The following is a 22,372-nucleotide window of genomic DNA, read 5'->3' as shown; positions in this document are numbered from 1 at the left end:
TGCAACTGTTACTGCAAAATATCTTGAGGACTAAGTAAGAGAATATGTTTGAACATGTCAAAGACAATGAGTGGCGAGCGAGGTAGAGGAGCTCAACAGACGTCTGTTAAATCTACACATGAAGTATGTGCTGCTACCTAAGACCTCTGGTTCTATGTGGTCTTTAAAGGTGTGTGCTGAGTTACTCAGTTAAATACCCGACCACGATGCCCATCCTGAAAGTCTCTTCTTCCCATTGCTCTCCTGCCAGTACATCAACCTGGTCTGACCCTACGTGCTCTGAATACCCCTCTCTTGCTGCTTTTCCTCTTCCCACAAAGTAATCCTCCATGAGGCTCAGCATTTGGCTCTAGTTCTTCAATTACAAAACTTACTCATTCTATAAGTTTTAAGTAACATCTCCATAGGATGACTCAAAAATATTTATTGAATCACAACATTTTTCCTGAGGGCCAGTCCCACATTACCACTGTTTGCTACATAAAGCCAATGTCTCAAGTTTTTCTTCATACCCTAACTTTAGAAATAACTCCCCACTTTTATTTCTGAGTACAAGTCTTTCACCTCCTTAGGCATTTATTCCTAGGTATGTCATGCTTTTTGTTGCGATGGTAAACGGGAGTGTTTCCTTAATTTCTTTCTGATTTTTCATTGTTGGTGTATAGGAATGCCAGAGATTTCTGTGCATTAATTTTGTATCCTGCAAATTTACCAAATTCATTGATTAGTTCTAGTAGTTTTCTGGTGGCATCTTTAGGATTTTCTATGTATAGTATCATGTCATCTGCAAACAATGACAGTTTTACTTCTTTTCCAATCTGTATTCCTTTTATTTCTTTTCCTTCCCTGATTGCCGTGGCTAGAGTGAACATCCTTGTCTTGTTCCTGATCTTAGTGGAAATGCTTTCAGTTTTTCACCGTTGAGTATGAGGCTTGCTGTGGGTTTGTCACATATGGCCCTTATTATGTTGAGGTAGGTTCCCTCTATGCACATTTTCTGGAGAGTTTTTATCACTCACTTTTATTTCTTTACTTGCCAGTGGTTGTATCCTTTTCCTCTCTTCCCAACAGTGAATATAATGGCTCTCCATTTCAAACTATCATCAAATCTTGTGACTCTATTCTACAACATCTTCTCTATAGTTTACTTTTATTTCTAATGCCAATACTTTACAACTGAATTATTCCAAAAGTTTTAGATCTGGCATCCTTGCATTAGTCAGATTCACCTCTTAAATAATCACTTCTTTATATCACACCCCTTCTCAAAATCTTCAGTGGTCACTTACTACCTACAAGATAAAATGTGCATGGCATTCAAGAAACATAGCAATCTAATTCTTATGTGTGTGTGTGTGTTTAACCAACCATCACTACTTAACTTCTAGACGCCCTTGAGTCAGGTCTGCCTAGTCTAATTGTTCAAACCATTCTCAACTTAAATATTTCTTCTTTTATCTCGTGTCTAGCCATCTTTTAATTCCCAGCTCAAGCCCTATCTTTTCCATGATGCCTTTCCTTAACATTCTAGGTTTATAGTACTGTTTTTTTTCTGTAGGAAACAGTGTTAAGTAAAAGATAAGTATGATTTTAGTTTGTATCTACAAAAACAGGATACATGGCTCAGATAATACTTGAGATACCATGAAGTCTTTTTTAAAAAAATATTTATTTATTTGGTTGCACTGGGTCTCAGTTGCGGCAGGTGGGCTCCTTAGTTGCGGCTCGCCAGCTCTTTAGCTGTGGCATGCAAACTCTTAGTTGTGGCATGCGTGTGGGATCCAGTTCCCTGACCAGGAATCGAACTCGGGCCCCCTGCATTGGGAGAATGCTTCCCTGGGAGTGTGCGCCACCAGGGAAGTCCCCCATCAAGTGTTAATGATATTCTAAGAAGAGTGCAACAATGATGCTAAGGAGTCTGGAAACCATAAGAGGTAAAAGTGAAAGGAATGAAGAATGTTTGGTTTGGAGAAGAGAAGATTTAGGAGACTTAAGATACCTCTCTGTGTTACTCATGAAAAATGAGATATATAATATATATCTGCACAGCTGTATATATCCATAGAGCTCTACTGATGCACATCACAATTACCTGGGGGAACTTTTTGAAATGTGGACACCTAGACGTAACCCCAGTGAGTCGGATTTTTTCCATCTGGGGTAGAGGACCCACGTATGTATTTTACAAAGCTTTCTAGTGAAGAACAATTACATTATGGCTTTTTTTTTTCTGAAGAAAGAGTTTACATTTTTATCAGTTAGACAAAAGGGTCTGACTCTGACCCCTCCGCCAAATGATGAAAACTTGGTATAGAGAGTAGATGTTATAGGAAGGGAGACTTTAACTCAGGATGAGAAAGGAATATTTTAAAAACAGAGTTGTTAAAAATGAAATGGGCTGCCTTGTAATGTCTTCTTACTGCAGGCTTTCAAGGGATTCTCAGATCTTTCCTTTGCAACTCATAGCCAACCAGCTGTCATTTCTTATTGATTCTGAATCTATAGAATCTCTTACTTCTGGCCTATCTTTAAAATTATTTATGTCCTAGAATAGTTCTCTCTCTCTCCACATCACTATATCTTGCAAATCAAAGATCACTATTCCTTCTCTTTGAAACCCCTATTTGATTTTTTGACACCACTCTGATTTGCCTCCTATTTCTCAGTTAAGCTTCTTGTAAATGCTGCACTTTCAAAAAAAAATTATTTATTTTATTTATTTATTTTTGGCTGCATTGGGTCTTCGTTGCTGCGTGTGGGCTTTCTCTAGTTGTGGCAAGCAGGGGCTACTCTTCGTTGCGGTGCGCGGGCTTCTCCTTACAGTGGCTTCTGTTGTTGTGGAGCATGGGCTCATGGGCTCTAGGTGTGCGGGCTTCAGTAGTTGTGGCTCTTGGGATCTAGAGCACAGGCTCAGTAGTTGTGGCGCACGGGCTTAGTTGCTCCCGGCATGTGGGATCTTCCCGGACCAGGGCTCGAACCCGTGTCCCCTGTATCGGCAGGTGGATTCTTAACCACTGCACCACCAGGGAAGTCCCTTAAACGCTGCATTTTAAATGTTGGTCTAATTCCAGGTCTGAGCTCCCTTTCCAAGTGATATCATCTATCCACCTCTAGTCCTTACCTAAGCCTTTAATTACCACCTATATCCTAATGGTTCCTAAATCTCAAAAACTGCTTATAGTGTTTTTCTTCCTGTACCTCAAATTTTAAATATTCCTCTTCAGAACAGTTCCATTTGGTTGTACGGTGCCATCATTCAATCTGGGAATTCTTATTAGATTCTAGTTCTCTCTTACTCTAACCTGTTGCCATGTTAAACTGAGTTCACATTTGAATATATCTTGAGTCCATCTTATTCTCATACTCACTGTTACATATAGGCAGTAAAACATGGTGGTTAAGACCATGGTCTCAAGAACCACAATGCCTGGGTTTGAATTCTGGTTCCTCCACTTAGTAGCTAGGTGGCCTTTGAGCAAGTTACCTAACCTCTGTGTCATCTGTAAAATGGGAATAGTAATAGTATCTACTTCATAGGGTTATTATGATAAATTATTAGCAAATATATGAAAAATGCTGAGAATGGTGTCTGGTTCATGAGTGTATCTTATTATTACCTGCCCATCCATGCCCACACCTGCCTTCATCATGGGTTACTACAGTAGCTTTCTGTTCCACCTGCTTCTCTGTTGCTTGTATTCACTAGAGCATGGCTTCCAAAGCAGTGGTTCTCAAAGTGTGGCTCCTGGACCCAGAGTATTAACATCACCTGGGAATTTGTTGCAATTCAAATTCTCAGGCTCCATCCCAGATCTTCTGAATCAAAAACTCTGGAGATGGCACCCAAAAATTTCCAGGTGATTCTGATGGACCCTAAGGCCTGAGAAGCAAAGTTACTAAGGGTTGGTAAACTAAGGGTCACAGGCCAAATCCAGTCTGCTGCCTGTTTTTGTAAATAAAGTTTTATTGGAATGCAGCCATAGCCATACATTTCCATATTGTCAATGGCTGCTTACTGCTACAATAGCAGAGTTCAATTGTGTACTTGTAACAGAGACCATATGAATCGCAAAGCTTAAAATATTTACTGTCTTTACAGAGAAAGTTTGTTGACTCCTGGCCACAGGATAAGTCCAAACCTCTCATGTAGCATACAAAGTTCTTTATTAATGGTGCCCGTCTACCTTTATAGACTTATCTCTATTGTTCTCCCGTACATACTCTGTGCTGTAGCTTTAATTACAGTTCCCAAATATGCTTTTCTGAAACTTTTGTCCTTTGCACAGTGCTGATATTTCTGCATGTAATCCCTTTTCTCTTTTCTTTTGCCTCCGGTTGGAGGGTGGATCAGTTCATTACTTTGGAAACTGGTACATAAAGAGAAAGAATTGAACATTTATCTTGTCTTTACTATATAAACGGTATAACTTGGTAAAAATAGTACATATGGGGGACGGTTTTCTTTCTGAAGAATTCTAGCTGACAAATGAAGAAGGAATGATAGAGTAATACATTTTGTAATTGCTAATGAATTAACGGATCTGGCATTCATCATTAATAGATGTTAACATCACCAAAAAAAGAGAGAAGCAGACATTACCTGCCTCACAATGAAAACACACCTCCTCCTATGTAGAAGTCTTGGCAAATAAAAAACATGCCCCAAACCTGATTACATCTCTAGATCTAGATCCAACTAGTAAATTTATGGGAAATACAGAGGAACATTTTGAACCACACAAGGGAAATGCAATTAGCAAGATTTGGACTGTGGGAACCTCTATAGGACAAATGACTCAGTTCCTTCAACAAGTAAATTGTATGGAGAAAAAAAGAGATACAAGGGGGAACCTCTGAATTAAAAGAGATTCAAGAAACATATTAACCACTTATAATATATGGAATGTTGGATCCTGACTCAAGGAAACAAACTGTAGGGAAAAAACGAACAACAAATCAATAATGACATTTATGAAACATTAGAAATTTGAACAAAGGCCAGATAATAAATGATATTAAGGAGTTGTTATGGTGTGATGATACTGTGTTTATGTTTAAAAAAATAGCACTTATCTTTTAGAGATGTATATCAGAATATGGGAGGGGAGAAGAGTTGGGTATAGATGAAATAAAATTGACTATGAGTTGATAATTGTTGAAGCTGAGTGATGAGTACATGGGAAATCATTATACCATGTTTATTTTTGTGTTAATTTGAAATTCTCTACAGTAAGAGTTTAAAAAAAAATGTTAATATAGAGGATTTGAATAACATTTACAATAGCCAGGACATGGAAGCAACCTAAGTGTCCATCGACAGATGAATGGATAAAGAAGATGTGGTACATATATACAATGGAGTATTATTCAGCCATAAAAAGGAACGAAATTGGGTCATTTGTAGAGATGTGGATGGATCTAGAGACTGTCCTACAGAGTGAAATAAGTCAGAAAGAAAAAAACAAATACCGTATATTAACACATATATGTGGAATCTAGAAAAATGGTACAGATGAACCGGTTTGCAGGGCAGAAATTGAGACACAGAGTAGAGAACAAATATATGGACACCAAGGGGGGAAAGCAGAGGCACGTGTGGGTGGTGGTGTGATGAATTGGGATATTGGGATTGACATGTATACACTGATATGTATAAAATGGATGACTAATAAGGACCTGCTGTATAAAAAAATAAATTTTAAAAGAAGTTAAAAAATAAATGATAATATAGAGGATTTGAATAACATGGGAAAATATGATTATAAATGTGAACTTTTTTTTTTCTTAAAAAGGAAGGTCATGTAACCAAAGCAATCTTAGAAAGTTACAAAGAGATTTCTTTCTTGTAAAATTCCTGCATGATAATTCATGAAATTTCATTTAGAATGTATTTCACATATAATTTTTCTCAGTTTTGGTCTAAAACCTTTTACATCTTAAACTAATAAGGCACCAAATAATTTTAATATTTAATGTACAACAAATGAACAGAATTATTTGCTTTAATGTTAACTTTATGGATTTTGTGTTCAGAATAGAAACCTATCAAAGTATGTCTATTGTTTTATAACTTTCCATGGCTAAAATGATAGAAGAGCTCCCACCATTCTAGGAGACTAAAGCAAGAGTTCTGACTCATAGTAAAAGGCAAAAGACTGTGTGTGTGTGTGTGTGTGTGTGTGTGTGTGTGTGTGTGTGTGTGTGTGTGTGTGTGTGTGTGTGTTGGGGTTGTGGGTGTGGAGGAGTGTGTTTCTGTGTACCTAGCCTGACAAGATGAAACACTTATTCCTGGTAGTCAGTTTTATAAAGGAAACACCGTTGAGCTTTTCATGCCTAACAGAGTCCATTTAAGATCAACTGGTCAAGGTTACTTCAGAAAGAGTTAGAGTACACACAGACTACTTGTAAATTACTTCCTGTCCTGAAATGCCCAACTTTATTCTTTCACATCTATGTTCATATTTTAATTTCACTGAATCTTTGAATTCTAATTAGTTTGGTTAGAAGCATGGGACTAGAACATTCACAAGTTGACAATCTTTTATGCAGTGAATCAAGTTAAATCTTACAACTCCTCTCATAAATTTCTACAAACTACGTTCACCAGTGATTCCCAAACCAGCTACCTATCAGAATCTGTTTGGAAGCTTGTATTTATTTTATTTTTATATTTTACTGAAGTATAACTGATATACAATCTTATATAAGTTACAGGTTTATAATATAATGATTCATAATTTTTAAAGGTTATACTCCATTTATAGTTATTATAAAATATTGGCTATATTCCCTGTGTTGTACAATATATCCTTGTAGTTTATTTTATACATAATACTTTGTACCTCTTAATCCTCTACTCCTATATTGTCCCTCCCTCCTTCCCTCTCCCCACTGGTAACCACTAGTTTGTTCTCTATGTCTATGAGTCTATTTCTTTTTTGTTATATTCACTAGTTTGTTGTATTTTTTAGATTCTTCATATAAGTGATATCATACAGCATTTGTCTTTCTCTGACTTATTTTGTTTAGCATAATACCCTCCAAGTCCATCCATGTTGTTGCATATCGCAAAATTTCATTCTTTTTTATGGCTGAGTAGTATTCTACTGTATGCATGTATGTGTGTGTGTGTGTGCGCATGTATATGTATATATATATATATATACATGCGCGCGTGCACGCACACACACACACACACCCACCACGTCTTCTTTATCCATTCATCTGCTGATGGACACTTAGGTTGCTTCCATACCTTGGCAATTATAAATAATGCTGGCTGCTATGAACATTGGGGTGCATATATCTTTTCAAATTAGTGTTTTTGTTGGAAGCTTTTAAACATACAGATCCCTAGGCTGACTCAGAATGCTGAGGTCACAGAGAATGAGATAGAGATCTGAATTTTATATTTCCCAGATGGTTTATGGATTAGCATTAGAGAACTGCTGTTTTAAAGGATTTTCTTATCTTCCAAATTAATGACTACAAAATAACACAATATAAAACACTACACCCACCTAAAGAAAATTTATATAGAGAAATTAAGGTTAATTAAAGCCTTAAAAAAAGAATTAATGTCTTACCCTTGAGGCTCTTGGACGGTCTTGTTCTCTACTTTTTGTTCACATTCTTTTATCATGGAAGTTAAAATAACCTGATTTAAAAAAAAATGACTTTAGAGAAATACTGTTAACATAGTAAAATGCTACGGTTTAAAGTTTTTAATTGAATTTTTAATATTCCCATAAGCTAATATGTTAACTAAAAATTGAAAATTTTGGCAGTTACTTAGTTAAAGGAATTCACATTGGATTGCTAGACTAGGTACCGAAATAGCTTTAAAAGATCTCAATCGTATAACTTAATAATTCACTTTGATTTTCACTAACCTTCCTTCTGAGTCTGATTCCATTCTCCCTTAGCTTTCCCCACTATCTAATGTTAAAAGTAAAATTTACATACATTTAAAAAATACACATACCATGGTCAGACATATTTTCCCAGTAAAAGCTGTTCTGTCCCTTGTCCCTTGCTTTTTCCAGGTTGCTAAAAGCAAGATGCTCTATTTTAAAGTCTAGGGCAGAGACCAGATATAGGTCTGTGGTCACTAAAACTGGGGAGACAATGGGTGTCTAAGAGTTGCTATCACTCTTGCGGGGAGACTGAGTGAGTAATGGAAAGGGTGGAGGGATGGAAGCTACTGCCCCAAGTGCTGGCACCCACACCAGAAACCAAATGGCCCTCCTGAATTTTCTTGGCCCATATTTGTGCATGGAGGTCACTAGACAACAAACTTATTGTCACCCTCTATGTGCTAGGTATGTTTTTAGACACAGAGGATGCAGCAAATAGACAACATTCCCTCCTTGTGGAGAGCTTATGTTCCTTTGTTATAGACAACAAACACAAAAAATAAGTAAATCATATAGTATATTACAAAGTGATAAGGGCTTTGGAAAGAACACTGAGTGAGATAAGGGGTATAGAAGGCCAAAGTGAAGAATATTACCATTTACATGGAGGTGTTCTAAGCAGGTTTCATGGAGAGGATGATATTTAAGCAAGAACCTGAGGGACATGAGGAGTAAGTGTGTGAGACTCTGGTTAGAGGCTGAGCAAAGACTCCAGGTGGGAGTATGTCTATTGTATTCTAAGCCTGGAAGCCAGAGTGGTGGGTGCAGAGTGAGCAAGGGGGAAGGCAGAAGGTGAGGCCCGGGAGGTAAGGAGGGAGGAGCTGGGTCCTCTAGTGCCTTGCAGATTATGGTAAAGACTTTTGATTTTGTAATGTTTTCCCGCTCTCTCATCTGTCACATTACAGATTTCGTTTGTTTGGCTCTTTTCTTTTGCATCAGTGTTTTTTTGGGAGAGTTTTTGTACTTTCTCTTCTGCTCCCTGTATTGTCCGTTCCCTCCAGCATCCTTTTTCTTGTGTGTATATTTTCATCTCTGTCTTTGATGTCAGAGGCTTTTTTCAAATGGTTGGTGATCTTGGGATATCCACTAAAGACTGAGGTACTAAAACGTTGATTAGAATCTCTTCATGCATGAGTAAATTCACTTTAAGGTGACTCTGGCACAAACTTTCTGCCAATCTTTTTTTCCCTGCAAATATAATTCTGGCTGCCACCCCATTCCTGGAGCTAAGAAGGAGAAAGGTAATGAGGTTTCTAGTGACTAACTATACCTTTGACTTAATTTCCCTCCTTTCATTATAGCACCTATTCCTGCTCTCAGCTAGGCCTGATATCTCAAGTCTAGAAAGGAAAGCTCCAGTCTTCCACCAAGGTTCAAAAGGGAATCTGGGAGTCTGATACTTTCAAAAACTTTTAACCCTCCCCCTATTTTCAGTCCCACCCTACACTAATGGAAGGTAGTGAAAATAAGGCTTCTTATTTGTTCTATTCTACAAGTAGTCTTCATTTTCGATGCAAAAATCCTGAACAGAATACTAGTAAACTGAATCTACCTTCATATAAAAGGAATTATATACCATAACCAAGTGGGATTTATTGCAGTAGTGCAAAGGTTGCTTTAACATGTAAAAATCCATTAATATAAAACATTGTAAGAGAATAAAAAACACAACCATGTAATCATCTCAACTGACACAGAAAAAAACATTTGACAATATTCAACACCCTTTCATGATAAAAATACTCAAGCAACTAGCAAAAAAAGTGAACTTCCTCAGGCTGATAAAGGGAATCTATAAAATATACAAAGCAAAAATTGAGAAAACTGAAAGGAGAAAGACGCAACTCACAATCATAATTTTAACATGTCTTTCAATAGCTGATAGAACAAGCAGAATACAAAAAACTAATACAAATATAAGAGAACTGACTCATAAAATTAACTACCTTTACCTTATGAAAAAAAATCCATGGATCAATAAAAATATAATGGAAATGAGAATCTACTTTGAACTAAATGATAACAAAGCTACAATGCAGTAAAAGGGATGTGGCTAAAGGAGCGCTTAGAGCCTTAAATTTATGTATCGGAAAAGAAGAAAAGTTAACAAGTAAATAATCTAAGTTTCCTCCTTAAGGAGTTAGAAAAACAGAAAAAAAAATCAAATCTAAAGAAAGCAGAAGGAAATAAAGATGAAAATAGAAATCAATGAAACTAACACATAGAGAAAAGTCAACACAGCCAAAAGTTCAATATTTGAAAAGGTTAATAAAATTGATAAACCCCTATCAAAAGTATTTTAAAAAGAAAGCAAGAAACAAATTGATATCAGAAGTAAAAGAGGGGTAGCAATATAATAGATCCTACAGTAAGGAAAAGGGAAAAAAATAAAAGTATTACACAAGAATCTATTATTTACAGGTGACTTTTCTACACTTGAAACTTATAAAAAATCCAGTGACATTTTGTTATTAGAACTAATAATAAAGTTTCTCAGGTTGGTCAGACATAAGTTCAACATACAAAAGTTATATTATTTCTATACATCAGCAAGAAAGGGTTAAAAACCATATAATCCTAAAAAAGGTAGCATTGTAACATTATAGATATAAAGTGACAGTTTTTTCAAACAAAGTTATAAAACTTTATTAAAAGACATTAAAGGAGATCTAAATAAACATAAGATATAGTATATTCTGGATAGGAAGACTCAAAATCATGAAGTTGATGTCTCTCCCAATTAATTTATAGAATCAACTCAATTTCAATCAGAATCTCAATGAGATCTTTCTTGGAGTCTCATAAAATAATCCTAAAATTTACATAAAAATGCTAAGGGTCATGAACAGTTCTAAAAAAGGACAGGGTGCTGGACTTGCCCTATTAGATTTTAGGACTTTTTAACAAGGCAACCGTAATGAAGACAGGGTATCAATGTTACAATAATTGAGAAAGAGACCAGTGGAAAAGAATGTTCCCTAATAACAGACACATGCATACAAGGAAACATCATCTATGATAGAGGTGGCACTGCCAATCAGTATAGACATGATGTACTGTTCAATAAACAATAATGGGACAACTGGTTATCCATATAGAAAAAAATGTAACTTAAGCACTACCTCACATCATACGTAAAAACTAATTTTAGATGGATTAAGAATTTTATTGTGAAAATACAACTTTAAACATTTTAAGAAGAAAGTATAGGAGATCATGTCATGGAACTGATCAATCAATCTATTAAAAAATTAAAAATCAGTGTTCAAATGGGCCAAAAATTGGAAAAAGATATTCATAAAACACAAAACTGACTGAATACTGATATTCCAATTATATAACAAACTTCAAGGAAATAATAGGAAAAAAGACAACCCAAAGTGGGAAAAATGGGCAAAAAACCTAAAAAGGCTTTGATGTTAGTGAACATACAAATAATTCTCAAGTTTGACAATAATCAGGGAAATGCAAATGAAAACCATAATGATATACCACTTTATATCTACTGAATTTAAAAAGTCTAAGAATACCAAGTGTTGACAAAGATATGGATGAAAAGGCTACATACTCCTGCATGCTCCTATCAGGTCTGAAAAGTGTCCTTTCGGTGCAGCACTTTGATCAGTAGTGATCGTAGAGACAGAAGATTTGTTGGATTACTGTGATGGTAATGAATACGACGTACCAACAGACAGTGTGAAAGTTGAGAGAGGGGGTGTAAACTGCTGGGAGGAAAAAGAGATATGAGGGAGGGATGAAGGGAAGATTTTGTTTTTGTTTTGATTTGTTTAGGAGAGAAGAGTCAAACACAATAATAGTTTAAAGAAAAGCTGCTAGAAAAACAGGCTGAAGATATAGAATAGGAAATAAATGACAAACAGGGTTTTGGAGAATACAGGAAGACAAATAGAATGAAAAGAGTTATGAGGAAATGGAGAGAGAAAATAGAAACTTTGCTTCTAAGAAAGTTAATGGTCAGAGATAATACTGTACAGCATTTTACAGATAAAAAGCATTTCACATACACTCTCTTACTAAATTCTAACTATATTCAGTGAAGGACAGTACGTTATTCCTACTTTAGAGAATTAAACAGAATCTCAAAGATGTTGAAGGAGTGTCTTAAGATCTCATAGCTAGTAAATAAATACATAAAATGATGCTGAACTAGACTTTAAAAAATTAGGCACAGCATATCATAATCACACCTCATATGGAGAAGAATCAAAGTCTATATAGGAGATATTAAAACACATGAACATGGCACTGATAATCACAGTGGCTTAATCATGATAGTAGCTTACCTCATGCTCTGGAGAAAGATGTTCCATGTCAATTCGTAAACATCTGAGACCAGGTAAGAAGTGATTAACCATTAAATCCTCTGAAATGACTTGAGATGAGGTAGTTAAGGAGATTAAAAAAAAACAAACTGGTATGTCCAACAGAACAACAGAAGAATATAGAAGCAGATCTCTTAAATGCTGCCTATGGCATGCTGATCACTTAGAGCAAACAGGCTTCTGTCAAGCACGATCTGTATTTGTTGAGTTAGTCACTTGTCAAGAGGCAACTGTGTTTATTCCCACAAATCTCCTTATGTCAGTGGCATTGATTATTGTAACAGCGCGTAATTTAATTACATGGTATGTAAACGTTATGAAATAATAAGGGTGAAAATTAAATCATGAAATTTAATTGGATGTTTAAATGAGTATGAAAAGTAAAAAAATTAATGTTTCCATGACAACTAAGTTGAAAGTTTCAGAAAAAATTGATAAAGGCCAGTTGCTTAAAACACTGCTGCTTGGATACATATAGCTGATTCACTTTGTTAAACAGCAGAAACTAACACAACATTGTAAAGCAATTATACTCCAATAAAGATATTTTAAAAATTGCTGCTTAATTATATATATGACAACTGTAAATATATACATATTTAAATATAAAGAAAAATATAAAAATCTAGAAAAATTCAGTACCCAGTATCAGAAATGTTTCTGGATTCTCTTTAAAGAAACTTAAGCTAAAATTCATAGACAATTATATTACGAATGTGGTTCACCTAAGAAAGCTGATGTTTAATTCTAATCAGCAGACACACAAAAGAAATGCCTCAGTCCTACATCAAAAGCTTGGTAAAAGAAATGACATTTATGTGTTTAAGTTAAAAGAAGTTCTTTTAGGTATATACCATTTTCCTGATTTCTTATTCTAACCATTCTGTTAAACTGACCCACACTGGTCCTCACTGAATTGGGCAAGAGAGCTTTTGCTGTAATAAGTTTAGTACTACTTATATTTCCTAGCCATATGAGTTTTAGTTGATTATATGACATTGAAAGGAGTCAGGAAAGCAGATGCATTTCTCAAACAATTCACCTTGTTTATTCACATTGCTTCTGACACATTCTCACCTATTATAGTTGTGAGCCATCTAAAAATATTTCTTATTTAATATTATACCATATTAAAGTAAAAAATGCCAGTAAATGAGTTCCTTTATGAAGATGAGTTAGTCTTTCTGAAAAAAATAATAAATTATATTAAGTAAAAAAAAAAATCCATATAACTACTGCCTTAAAAATATAGTTATAAATAAACACTAGTTGTAAATAAAACTCCTATAATTGAGTGACTTATAAATAGGTAGTTATAAAAATATAGACATCATTTGGTTGAACCAAATCCCTATAGATATACAAAGTTCTACAACCTAATGGCTATGTAGTTTTATTTTCTGGGTATAGGAAAAGTATCACCTAGATATATCTGTGAGTGAACTTTGGATTAGAGAAAGGTCTCCGATCTAGAGAAATCTGGGCATGGATTGAGAAACTGAAAATGGCCTTACTTGGTGGTAAGAGGGAAGACACTTTCCTTCTCCTCTCTCTCTACCCACTGTTTGGTCCTTTTCCCCCATGGAACCCCACAATCTTTCTTAGGGGATGGAAACTTAGAGATCATTTAGTCCTATCTGACGTTAGGAATCACCTCTACCTCATCTGTGAATGGTGGTCATAAAGCCTCTGACTGCTAACAATGACAGGACATTCAGTTTTGTAAGACAGATCTCTGCATTTTTAGAGAGCTCAATTTGAAAGTTTTTCTTATAAACACAATAGGCCTCTCCATGACCTCTGCTTGTTAGTGTTTGCTCTGCATTTTAGTTACACAAGCGTGCCTAACCTTTTTTCTATATAACAACCTTTAAAATAATTCTCAAATTATCTTTTCATCCCTAAACCATTTCTTTTCCAGGTTAAACATTTCTAAATTCCTTCAAATTTTTCTTAAACATGATTTCTTGACTTAATACCATGCCAAATGTTAAATTATATAGATTTCCTATGTCCCTATTGAAACACGATGTCGTGCTGAAAGGAATACTCTTGTGTTCTATCAGCTCGTAATTCAATAGAACAGCAGAACAGATATGGACAATGTGATTTTATTAGTGGCCATAACCACCCTGTTGACACAAGTACAAGTTCTGACTCACGGAGAACTAACGCTTTTAGTACTTGAACAGGGTCTATTGTTAAGATGGTTCTTCCCCTTACTGTGCTGTTATAAAGACTTTCTACTGTATTTTCTCTAGTAATATTCTGTACATACCTAAATACACAATAATATTCCTTCTATACAGACTTCTATGCTCTTCAGAAACCACTGCTTAGTCCATTTGAAAATTAGGTTAACAGAGCTAAAATTTTTAATCTTTTGACTTTCTCATTTTCCTTGAGGCATATTTCTTTAGAAACTCTGCTATATAAGATTACACACAACTCTTCACTTAATTTTGTAAACATTTACTTTCACAAAGTTTAGGGAATAGGTATAAGCGTATCAATGTTTTCTTTCTTTGACATGCCAAACTCTGACATGCCATTATTACTTTCTTGTAAGGGTCCTGTCACTTCTCCATTACTAAAGAGTCCTTTCTTGCTAATTCAGAATTATCACTTCCTCTTTTTGCTTCCTCTATCTTCTCTAAGTTGAAAATGCCAACAAGATAAATCAGGAATGATAGTAAGTTCTGCTTTTAGTGGAATTAAACTTATAGAAGGTATATGGTTAGTTGAGGCAAAATTATCAAAATATGGTATCTCTGCCCACTTTATGATCTATAGTATAAGAAAGTGGCTTATATCAGCCACATGAATAGGCAATTTGTAGCAGAGTCCCAAAATGAAATGCTCTCAACCACACATCGAACTTCAAGTTTTAACATTTCTAAAAGGACCAGTAGCTCCTTAACAGACAGCTCTGCATTTCTTTCTCTACCATCATTTTTTTTTCTGTCAAAATCATAATTCTCTGATTATGTTGTCTAGCACATATTTTTACGGTTATATTCAAGTGTTCAGTCGTTCACTCATTTTTCAATCTCTTATTTCCTCCTTTCTTGAAATATTCTGGCTTTTAATGGGAGAGCCTAAAAGCTAGAGTTTATTCTGCCCATATTTATCTTTACTTCCTTCTTACTTTTATTTTACTAGGCCAAGGATATTAAAGAGAACATTTAACAGGATAGCTAAAGTTCACCGTTCTAGTCACAGTTTTGCTTTTAATTATAAAAAACAGAAGTCACTAATGCCTTTAAGTTTTAGTTTAGTCATTTATAAAATGTAGTGGTTGACATGGGTTAGATGATCTCTGAGCTTTCCTCCAGTTCCACCATCACTGCAAATGATTAACCATGGTGTCCCTGTATTTTTTTCAATGAGTGATATCTCTCCAAGAGATATTCACAGGATCATAAAGACTGTTAAACATTCATTTAAAATGAATGCCAGGACACATACAAGGATTCCTTTTGATTAACAGAAGCCTCAGTTATAACTCATTGCTTGCTTAGTTATATAGCTGATTAACATACATACAATTTTAGTCAATGTTTTCAAAACTATGGAACATATAAACACAGAAGACTTAAAGTTATCTTTTAAAATTATGAGATGGCTAGAATAAGGAGCCATCTTATGGGGCAAGTCAACTCAAATTTTTAATCTTCTACTTAATTACTTCTTAGTTAAGTTGAAGAAAAAAATTCTACTTCTCAATCTTTAACAACTGAGGTTCACTGTAAGACTGATTATTAAATATAGAAATACATTAATAAAGCAAGGATACAACAACAGGAAAGTGCACTGTAGGCTTCAAAAAGATGGGTAGCAATATCCAGTCTTTTAGAATCCACGATTTGTAAGTTGTTCACCAAGGCTAACTTATGCAAATGTGGTATAACAACTGAAAAAAGAAAAAGAAATTATTAATTTTAATCTAAAACATGTTTATACATTAAAAAAATTTTTTTCATTTTATTTTATAAAATTTTATTTTAATTCTGGATGATTTCGAAAGATTACCCACATCCCATACTTGCTTTTTCGTCCTAGGGAAGAAAGCATGTTTTTCAGAATAAATAGTGATCTAGAATTTGGGAGAAATAGATTATAGCATGCCATTATAACCTAATTATGATGATGTATACAGGTCATTTGGCTTCACTGCAATTCAGTTTCCCAATTTGAAAAATGAAAGCCAAATAAACAAATGTAAACAACCTACCTCTTGTGTTATTATCAGCTTTATAAATAAGTTTATATAAATCTTGTATTACTGTTGCTATTAAAAAGATAAATACAGTATACTGATTCATTTTCAATATCAAATTATTTCACTACTTCATGAAACTATTATTAGCTTTAGTTTCTCAAGTTCTTAGCAAAGACCAGTGTCAAATAGCACTGGTGGTTAAGTTTTCAAGTCACCTAATGGGCTCAATATCTTATATCTCAATGAATAGTGTAAAATTTCAAAAATACAGACAACACATTGCTAAAATTAAAGTGGTGGTCCAAGAAACAGTAACCATTTCAGTAGCACTGAGCACTCCTACTGCCTAAGATTGTATTCTTTAAATACCATTTCCCACTAAAACCAGGGTCCCTTGCAGAAATGGCTTCAGGGTAAGTGATTATCAAATTGTTGATCACATGGTCCCATTCTAGTCCCTGCTTGGTTGGGGGACCCAAAACATGGTTCATAAGCACATACTTCTGACCAACTGTAGTGACTTCATTCATGTCTACCTTAAGCTTGTATATGTTAAAGCCACAATCTCCTTCTAGAAAAATCTCCTGCTTCCTCAATAAACCACTACTATAATTACAACTTTTATGCACCTTAGTAAACGGTAAAAAACCCCACACAAACTTAGGATAACAATGGCCATCTTTAGGGGACTTTTTGACTTATCAAAATTAATAACAACATACTTCAGAGGTGCTCTAGAAAAAATAAGAAGACAAAAAACTCCAAATATTCATTGAATTCTCAATGAATTCACTGAAACTCCGATTCATTAACTGGCATGCTGAGGCCTCAACAAAATGGTGGCTCTGAGACAAAGATTCTCTATTTCATTTCTGCCCAAACATTTTGAAACTGACCTTCCTTGCACTACTTTATCTATAAACACGTGGCCTCTATTCATTCCGCTCATTCCCTGATTTCCTACACAAGCAATCCTTTCCTCAGTGTTTTTCTCAGAAACTCAACAACCACACTATACAAGATCCCTTAAAACTGCTTAACTAGAAAACAAACCTATACAAGTTACTTTAAACTGTAGTCTACAGACAGTTAAAGGCTACAATTAAGGATATTCCTAAATCTCAGAAGATAGAAGTTTACTAAAGAATTCAACATTTCATTATATATGTATTGTCCTGGGCTACCACATCTGTACCAATTAATTCATTTAATTGTTAACCCCTCAGATGGAGATAAATGGTTAAAAGATTTAATAACCTAGATGTGAGTAATTCTACAACTGACCTTCGGTGGGCAAGGAAAACAGGAAATACACAACATAAGGCCACTTCTGAAGCCTTTCACTTAAGGGCAGATTGGACAAAGATTCAAAAGTGCGAACAAAATAAAGATAAATCAATAGGAAACTTTATAAAAATAGATTTTTGTAAACTTTTAAAAAATATTCTGGGGTAGATCCAATAGCAAAAGTGAAGGGACTGAACATTTTCAGAGAGACTTATAAAGTTAAAAAAGTAGAAAACAAACAAACAAAACTGTATCATGTTCTGAATAAAACAAATGGCCCCTGAGATAAAATCAGGACCAAAAGGTCCTATAATAACTAAGAGTTGGGAGAGAAAAAGGGCCACTGGAAGAACCAGTGTCTTCTATTCTCTAGGAAATAGAGGGAAAAATATCCAAAAATGCCACTCCAAGGAAGACATTACCACCCAGCAATTCTTTGTTCTTTCTCTAAATTCCTAACAGGAACTGTCTATAAATACAGATGGATAACAATATAGCATCCTTGTCAATATAGGTTCTACTTCATCTACCATTAATCTTATTAATATAGGACACTAAATTCCACAGGGTAAAGTTTTAAAGCAAAAGAGAAGCCAACTGACTGAGTAGTAAATACAGAAGAAAAAAAATTTTTTTGTCTTAAAAAAATATATGTCTTGTTGTGTCAGAATGTGAAGGAAGATTGTATAAGACAAACTTGTGGGTATACAGTAAGTTGTAGAAGGCTTCAGGAATAATGGTTTACTACACCTATTCAAGCAGTGGAAACTGCTATTCTCAATTTTTTCTCAAGCCAATCTTTAATTGCTATTTTGGGACCATTATGAAAAGAATATTTCTCTTTTCTATGTGATACATAAATCTTTCTTTTGAGTGTACACAAAAAGGTTAGATCATATTCTAGACAGTTATTAACTCAACAACACGGCACCCACCAAAGACGCATTGCCTATTCAGCCTATTCCTTGATCCAACAGCCAAGACTTATTCTCCTTGCTTCAGAGCAATTACAGACAGCCTCAAAAAAGTTAGTCAAAGCACCTGTAGAGGGTCACCTGTAAATCTGACGTTACTATGATGAGGAACTATCCCTAATGCTAACTAAAATACTAAACGTTTTTCTGTTAACTGATTGTGAAATACTGTTATTTTCTCCTCATGCTACCAACACTATTACCCATTGAAAAATAACCTTGTGGTTGTTTCTGTAGTTCAATATGTGTTCATGCCCTCAACAGACCTTTTGGACACTGCAGTCCAAATCCTGACAATATTTTTGTTGTTTATCTTAAAAATACCAGGTTAGATATGCAATAACTAGTCTATGGGAGAATCCAATTTTGTATGGAAACCAAACTGATATAAGAAGCCAAACTTGCGGACTTTCCAAGAGCATGTCAAATTGCTAAAAATAAAAGGACTAAGGTATAACAGTGATAACTGTCATGCTTTTGGAGTAATAATTACTGGATGCTTTGATGACACCCAAAGAAATTGTTGTCATAAAGTAAAAAGTGATACTATAGAAACCGGAGAAAATGCTTTAGCAGATCATCATGCAGGTTATTTAGCAGATCAACAAGCCATGATTTAAAACAAACTAGTGGAATGGCATGCTAAGTGGAAGAAATGTATCTTTCATAAGAACATGTCTAGAAACACATAAAAATTTCCTTAGAAATAAGAATTAAATAATAAGTTCTAAATATAATGAGCACAGTATTTTGAAATTAACAGTTAGGAAGAATTATTTTAAAAATAACTTGAAATTATTTATGAGTTACTTTTCATACGTCTACAGCAATCACTATATAGTATAAGAAGCCATTTAATAGCAGTTAATAGTAATACCAATCAATCCACAATAACAAACTTGTTTCACTTTCAGCTTTCAGTATGTGAAAGATAAGGTGTAGAAAGGTGTCATGTAACACATGACAAATCCTCAGTGAGGCTTATGGTCTCGCTCTTACATTACAATTCAGGAAAAATGGTAAAAAAAATGCAACTTACACTCATCTCGGAACCTTGGTTCTGCATTAGGCCCAACTCTACCAAATGTTTTTATGATTTCTGTATGCAAAGAATACTGGTCTTGATATTGAGGATCTTCCAGGAAAGAAGCCAACTGCATTTTCACTCTTTCCAGCAACTTAAAATTGAATATTGTACAGTCAAATTGAGAGAAGGATACACACTAAACATGGCTTGCATCACTGGATTCAAATGACTTATATCAACATAATAGTAAAAATTTGGAATTAAATAAGTACTTATTTAGTCTTTTGGCTCAGAAAAGATCTTAAATTTTTGTTTATGCTTGTTAATTCATTTTTTGTTTTTTAAAAACACAAATATTCCCTGAAAAACTGTAGAAAAGACCCCACAATATTTAGGGATAAAGATAGAGTTTTGATGATTTTGTATCTAAACTATAATTCTTAAAACAAATCAGAGTGTAAGTTACCCACTTATTCACCTTCTGAAAGCAATGAGTCATTAATGACTTACATCTTACTCATATTTCCCTAAAAGACATTTTTATTTTGGGATTTAAGAACATGTTGAAATTCTGCCAAGACTGCAAGCTTTGCAGAACAATGTGTTTTTTTATTTTGCTCCACCGGTGAAATATGTAAGTGAAAAAACGGAAAACATTTTTTCCCACAACTAACACGGTTGTTTAATTTTTGTTATAAAAAAAATCTATATGACAAAAAAATTTTACGGAACAGTTTAATATATATATATATATATATATATATATATAATTTTTTTGGTAAAATGTCTATGAGATGGAAAACCTTGTTTTCCATTTAAGTGGCTAAGTGATATGCCCACAAATAATTTACTTTCTAATGTATAGGGTTTTTCATTGTGTAAGGACATGTCCAATTTGATAATAAAGAATAAAATTCTGATAACTAATTTTGAGAAGTGTCTTAGAGTTAATGTTGCAGATAGAACCTAACAAACTGAAAATTAAATCACAAGTTTCTGAATCAAAATACATATTTAGGGAGGAAGACTTTGGTAATCTGCTGAAGCAGGCGTGACAGAGGGTTGTCACAGTGATGTGTGCTACAAAAAGATGATACCAGTCTACGACATGACTTGCAGCTTGATTATCAATGACAGTTACAAGAACATAGGTACCCTCTAGCCTCCGTTCGTGAAACTGAGAAAACCTGTCTTCAAATCTGTACAAACTGGCAATTGGGAATTTATGTAGACTATCCAGAAGTCTACTGGATAATAGAAGCCTTTGGAGCTAAATCTGCTTTGAAGGATTATTCAAAACTGCAATATCTAGATAGACTTAAAATAGAACATCTGAGAGTTGGCTTATACTTAATTTTTCTAGTTGAGAAGAAAGACTAGCGATTGCCTTCGCATATGAAAATATACTTTTGGTAGGCTATCATATTTTCAAATTCTGAGATCCTCTTCTGGCCCATAAGTAACTAAGAAATAAAATGAAGGGTATGATGCTACTGGGTACATGTATAGTAATGTGTTATCATTACCTCAACAGTACATAAATAAATTCCAGTCATTTCCTACCTCTCTTTGAATAACTGTTTCCATAATAGTGCCAAAGGCTGGAATTGTGGCAATCCTGACAGAGCTGTTAAAATTAAAAAAGAAAGAAACTGAAACTTTCTTTGAGATGAAAAACTGATTATTATTAAAATATATATCAAAGTAAGTACAAGGTAAATATACTGTATTAGTCTCTAGCAATGACAAATTAAATTTAAAAAAAAGCAGACCAAGAAGAATGCTCAAAAAGACAGACAGGATAACTTAAGGTCGCAGTCTGTGAAACTCACAATTCAGGATCACTGGACAAGGTAACAAGGGCCGGAGCAACCCGCTTGTCAACTAACGCTTCACTCATGCCTCGAAGAGTCAGCTGTAAACCAGTCAACATGCAATAAAAAATGGTTTGGTAAACTGGAATGAGAACTGGGTTAGCTGTGACTGAGGATGGGCAGGCAGACTCATTGGCCTTTCTTGGTTTAGTCACCCACACGAGACATTAAAATGTTAAGCCTCTGGTTCATGCCACTATACTTACTGGTAACAACATGTTAGTGAGATTAGAGAGCATCCCTTCTTGGCTTGGAAGAAATAGTCCATCAGCATGTTTTAAGTTTTGGAAACGTTTATTGAGGACTAATAAATACTACTAATATATTCTTTTCAATATATGGCCTTGTCATTAGGCTTACTGTGAAGGTTGACTTAAAAAAAATACATGAATAGTAGTATAATAAAGTTTAAAATCAAGTAAGCATAATCTAATATTATTATTTTAAAGAGCTAAATCTAGTCTTCAGTGAATTTAAAAGCTGATGGTTATTTCTTGACAGGCGCATTTTGAAAGGGATGCTGAATGTAAAAGGTAGGAACGACACTTACATTTCAGGGTCACTGGAGAGAGTTATGAGAGCAGGAACAACCCTCTGAGCTACCAGAGTTTCATTCACCCCCTTCACCAACAGCTGATTGATCAGCACAGGGGGTATTCACAGGTGATGCATGGAAAGAGCAAACACAATGCCACAGGAAGAAGAAAGGAACAACCAAGAGAAAGAGAG

General features: G+C 34.7%; 1 protein-coding gene across 6 annotated transcripts in view; it reads right to left on the bottom strand.

Moving 5' to 3' along the window:
* Window positions 1-22,372, bottom strand: part of RELCH (RAB11 binding and LisH domain, coiled-coil and HEAT repeat containing) — a 120,877-nt gene that overhangs the window by 2,579 nt on the left and 95,926 nt on the right. The window contains exons 23-29 of one of the 6 annotated variants that reach the window (XM_019937177.3): window positions 22,194-22,276; window positions 21,333-21,396; window positions 19,782-19,920; window positions 16,056-16,172; window positions 12,221-12,309; window positions 7,587-7,657; window positions 4,222-4,367 (exon numbers count right to left, since the gene is read on the bottom strand). In XM_019937177.3, the coding sequence (XP_019792736.1) occupies window positions 4,222-4,367; window positions 7,587-7,657; window positions 12,221-12,309; window positions 16,056-16,172; window positions 19,782-19,920; window positions 21,333-21,396; window positions 22,194-22,276 (709 nt within the window). Of the gene's footprint in view, window positions 1-4,221; window positions 4,368-7,586; window positions 7,658-12,220; window positions 12,310-16,055; window positions 16,173-19,781; window positions 19,921-21,332; window positions 21,397-21,601; window positions 21,685-22,193; window positions 22,277-22,372 lie in introns of those variants that run through there. The other 5 variants (XM_019937176.3, XM_019937179.3, XM_019937178.3 and 2 more) reach the window with 5 other exon arrangements.

This window comes from Tursiops truncatus, chromosome 13, assembly GCF_011762595.2.
Source record: "Tursiops truncatus isolate mTurTru1 chromosome 13, mTurTru1.mat.Y, whole genome shotgun sequence".
Lineage (NCBI taxonomy): Eukaryota > Metazoa > Chordata > Mammalia > Artiodactyla > Delphinidae > Tursiops > Tursiops truncatus.
The sequence above is the reverse complement of the archived record's forward strand: the minus strand, read 5'-3'. Positions and strand labels throughout refer to the sequence as shown.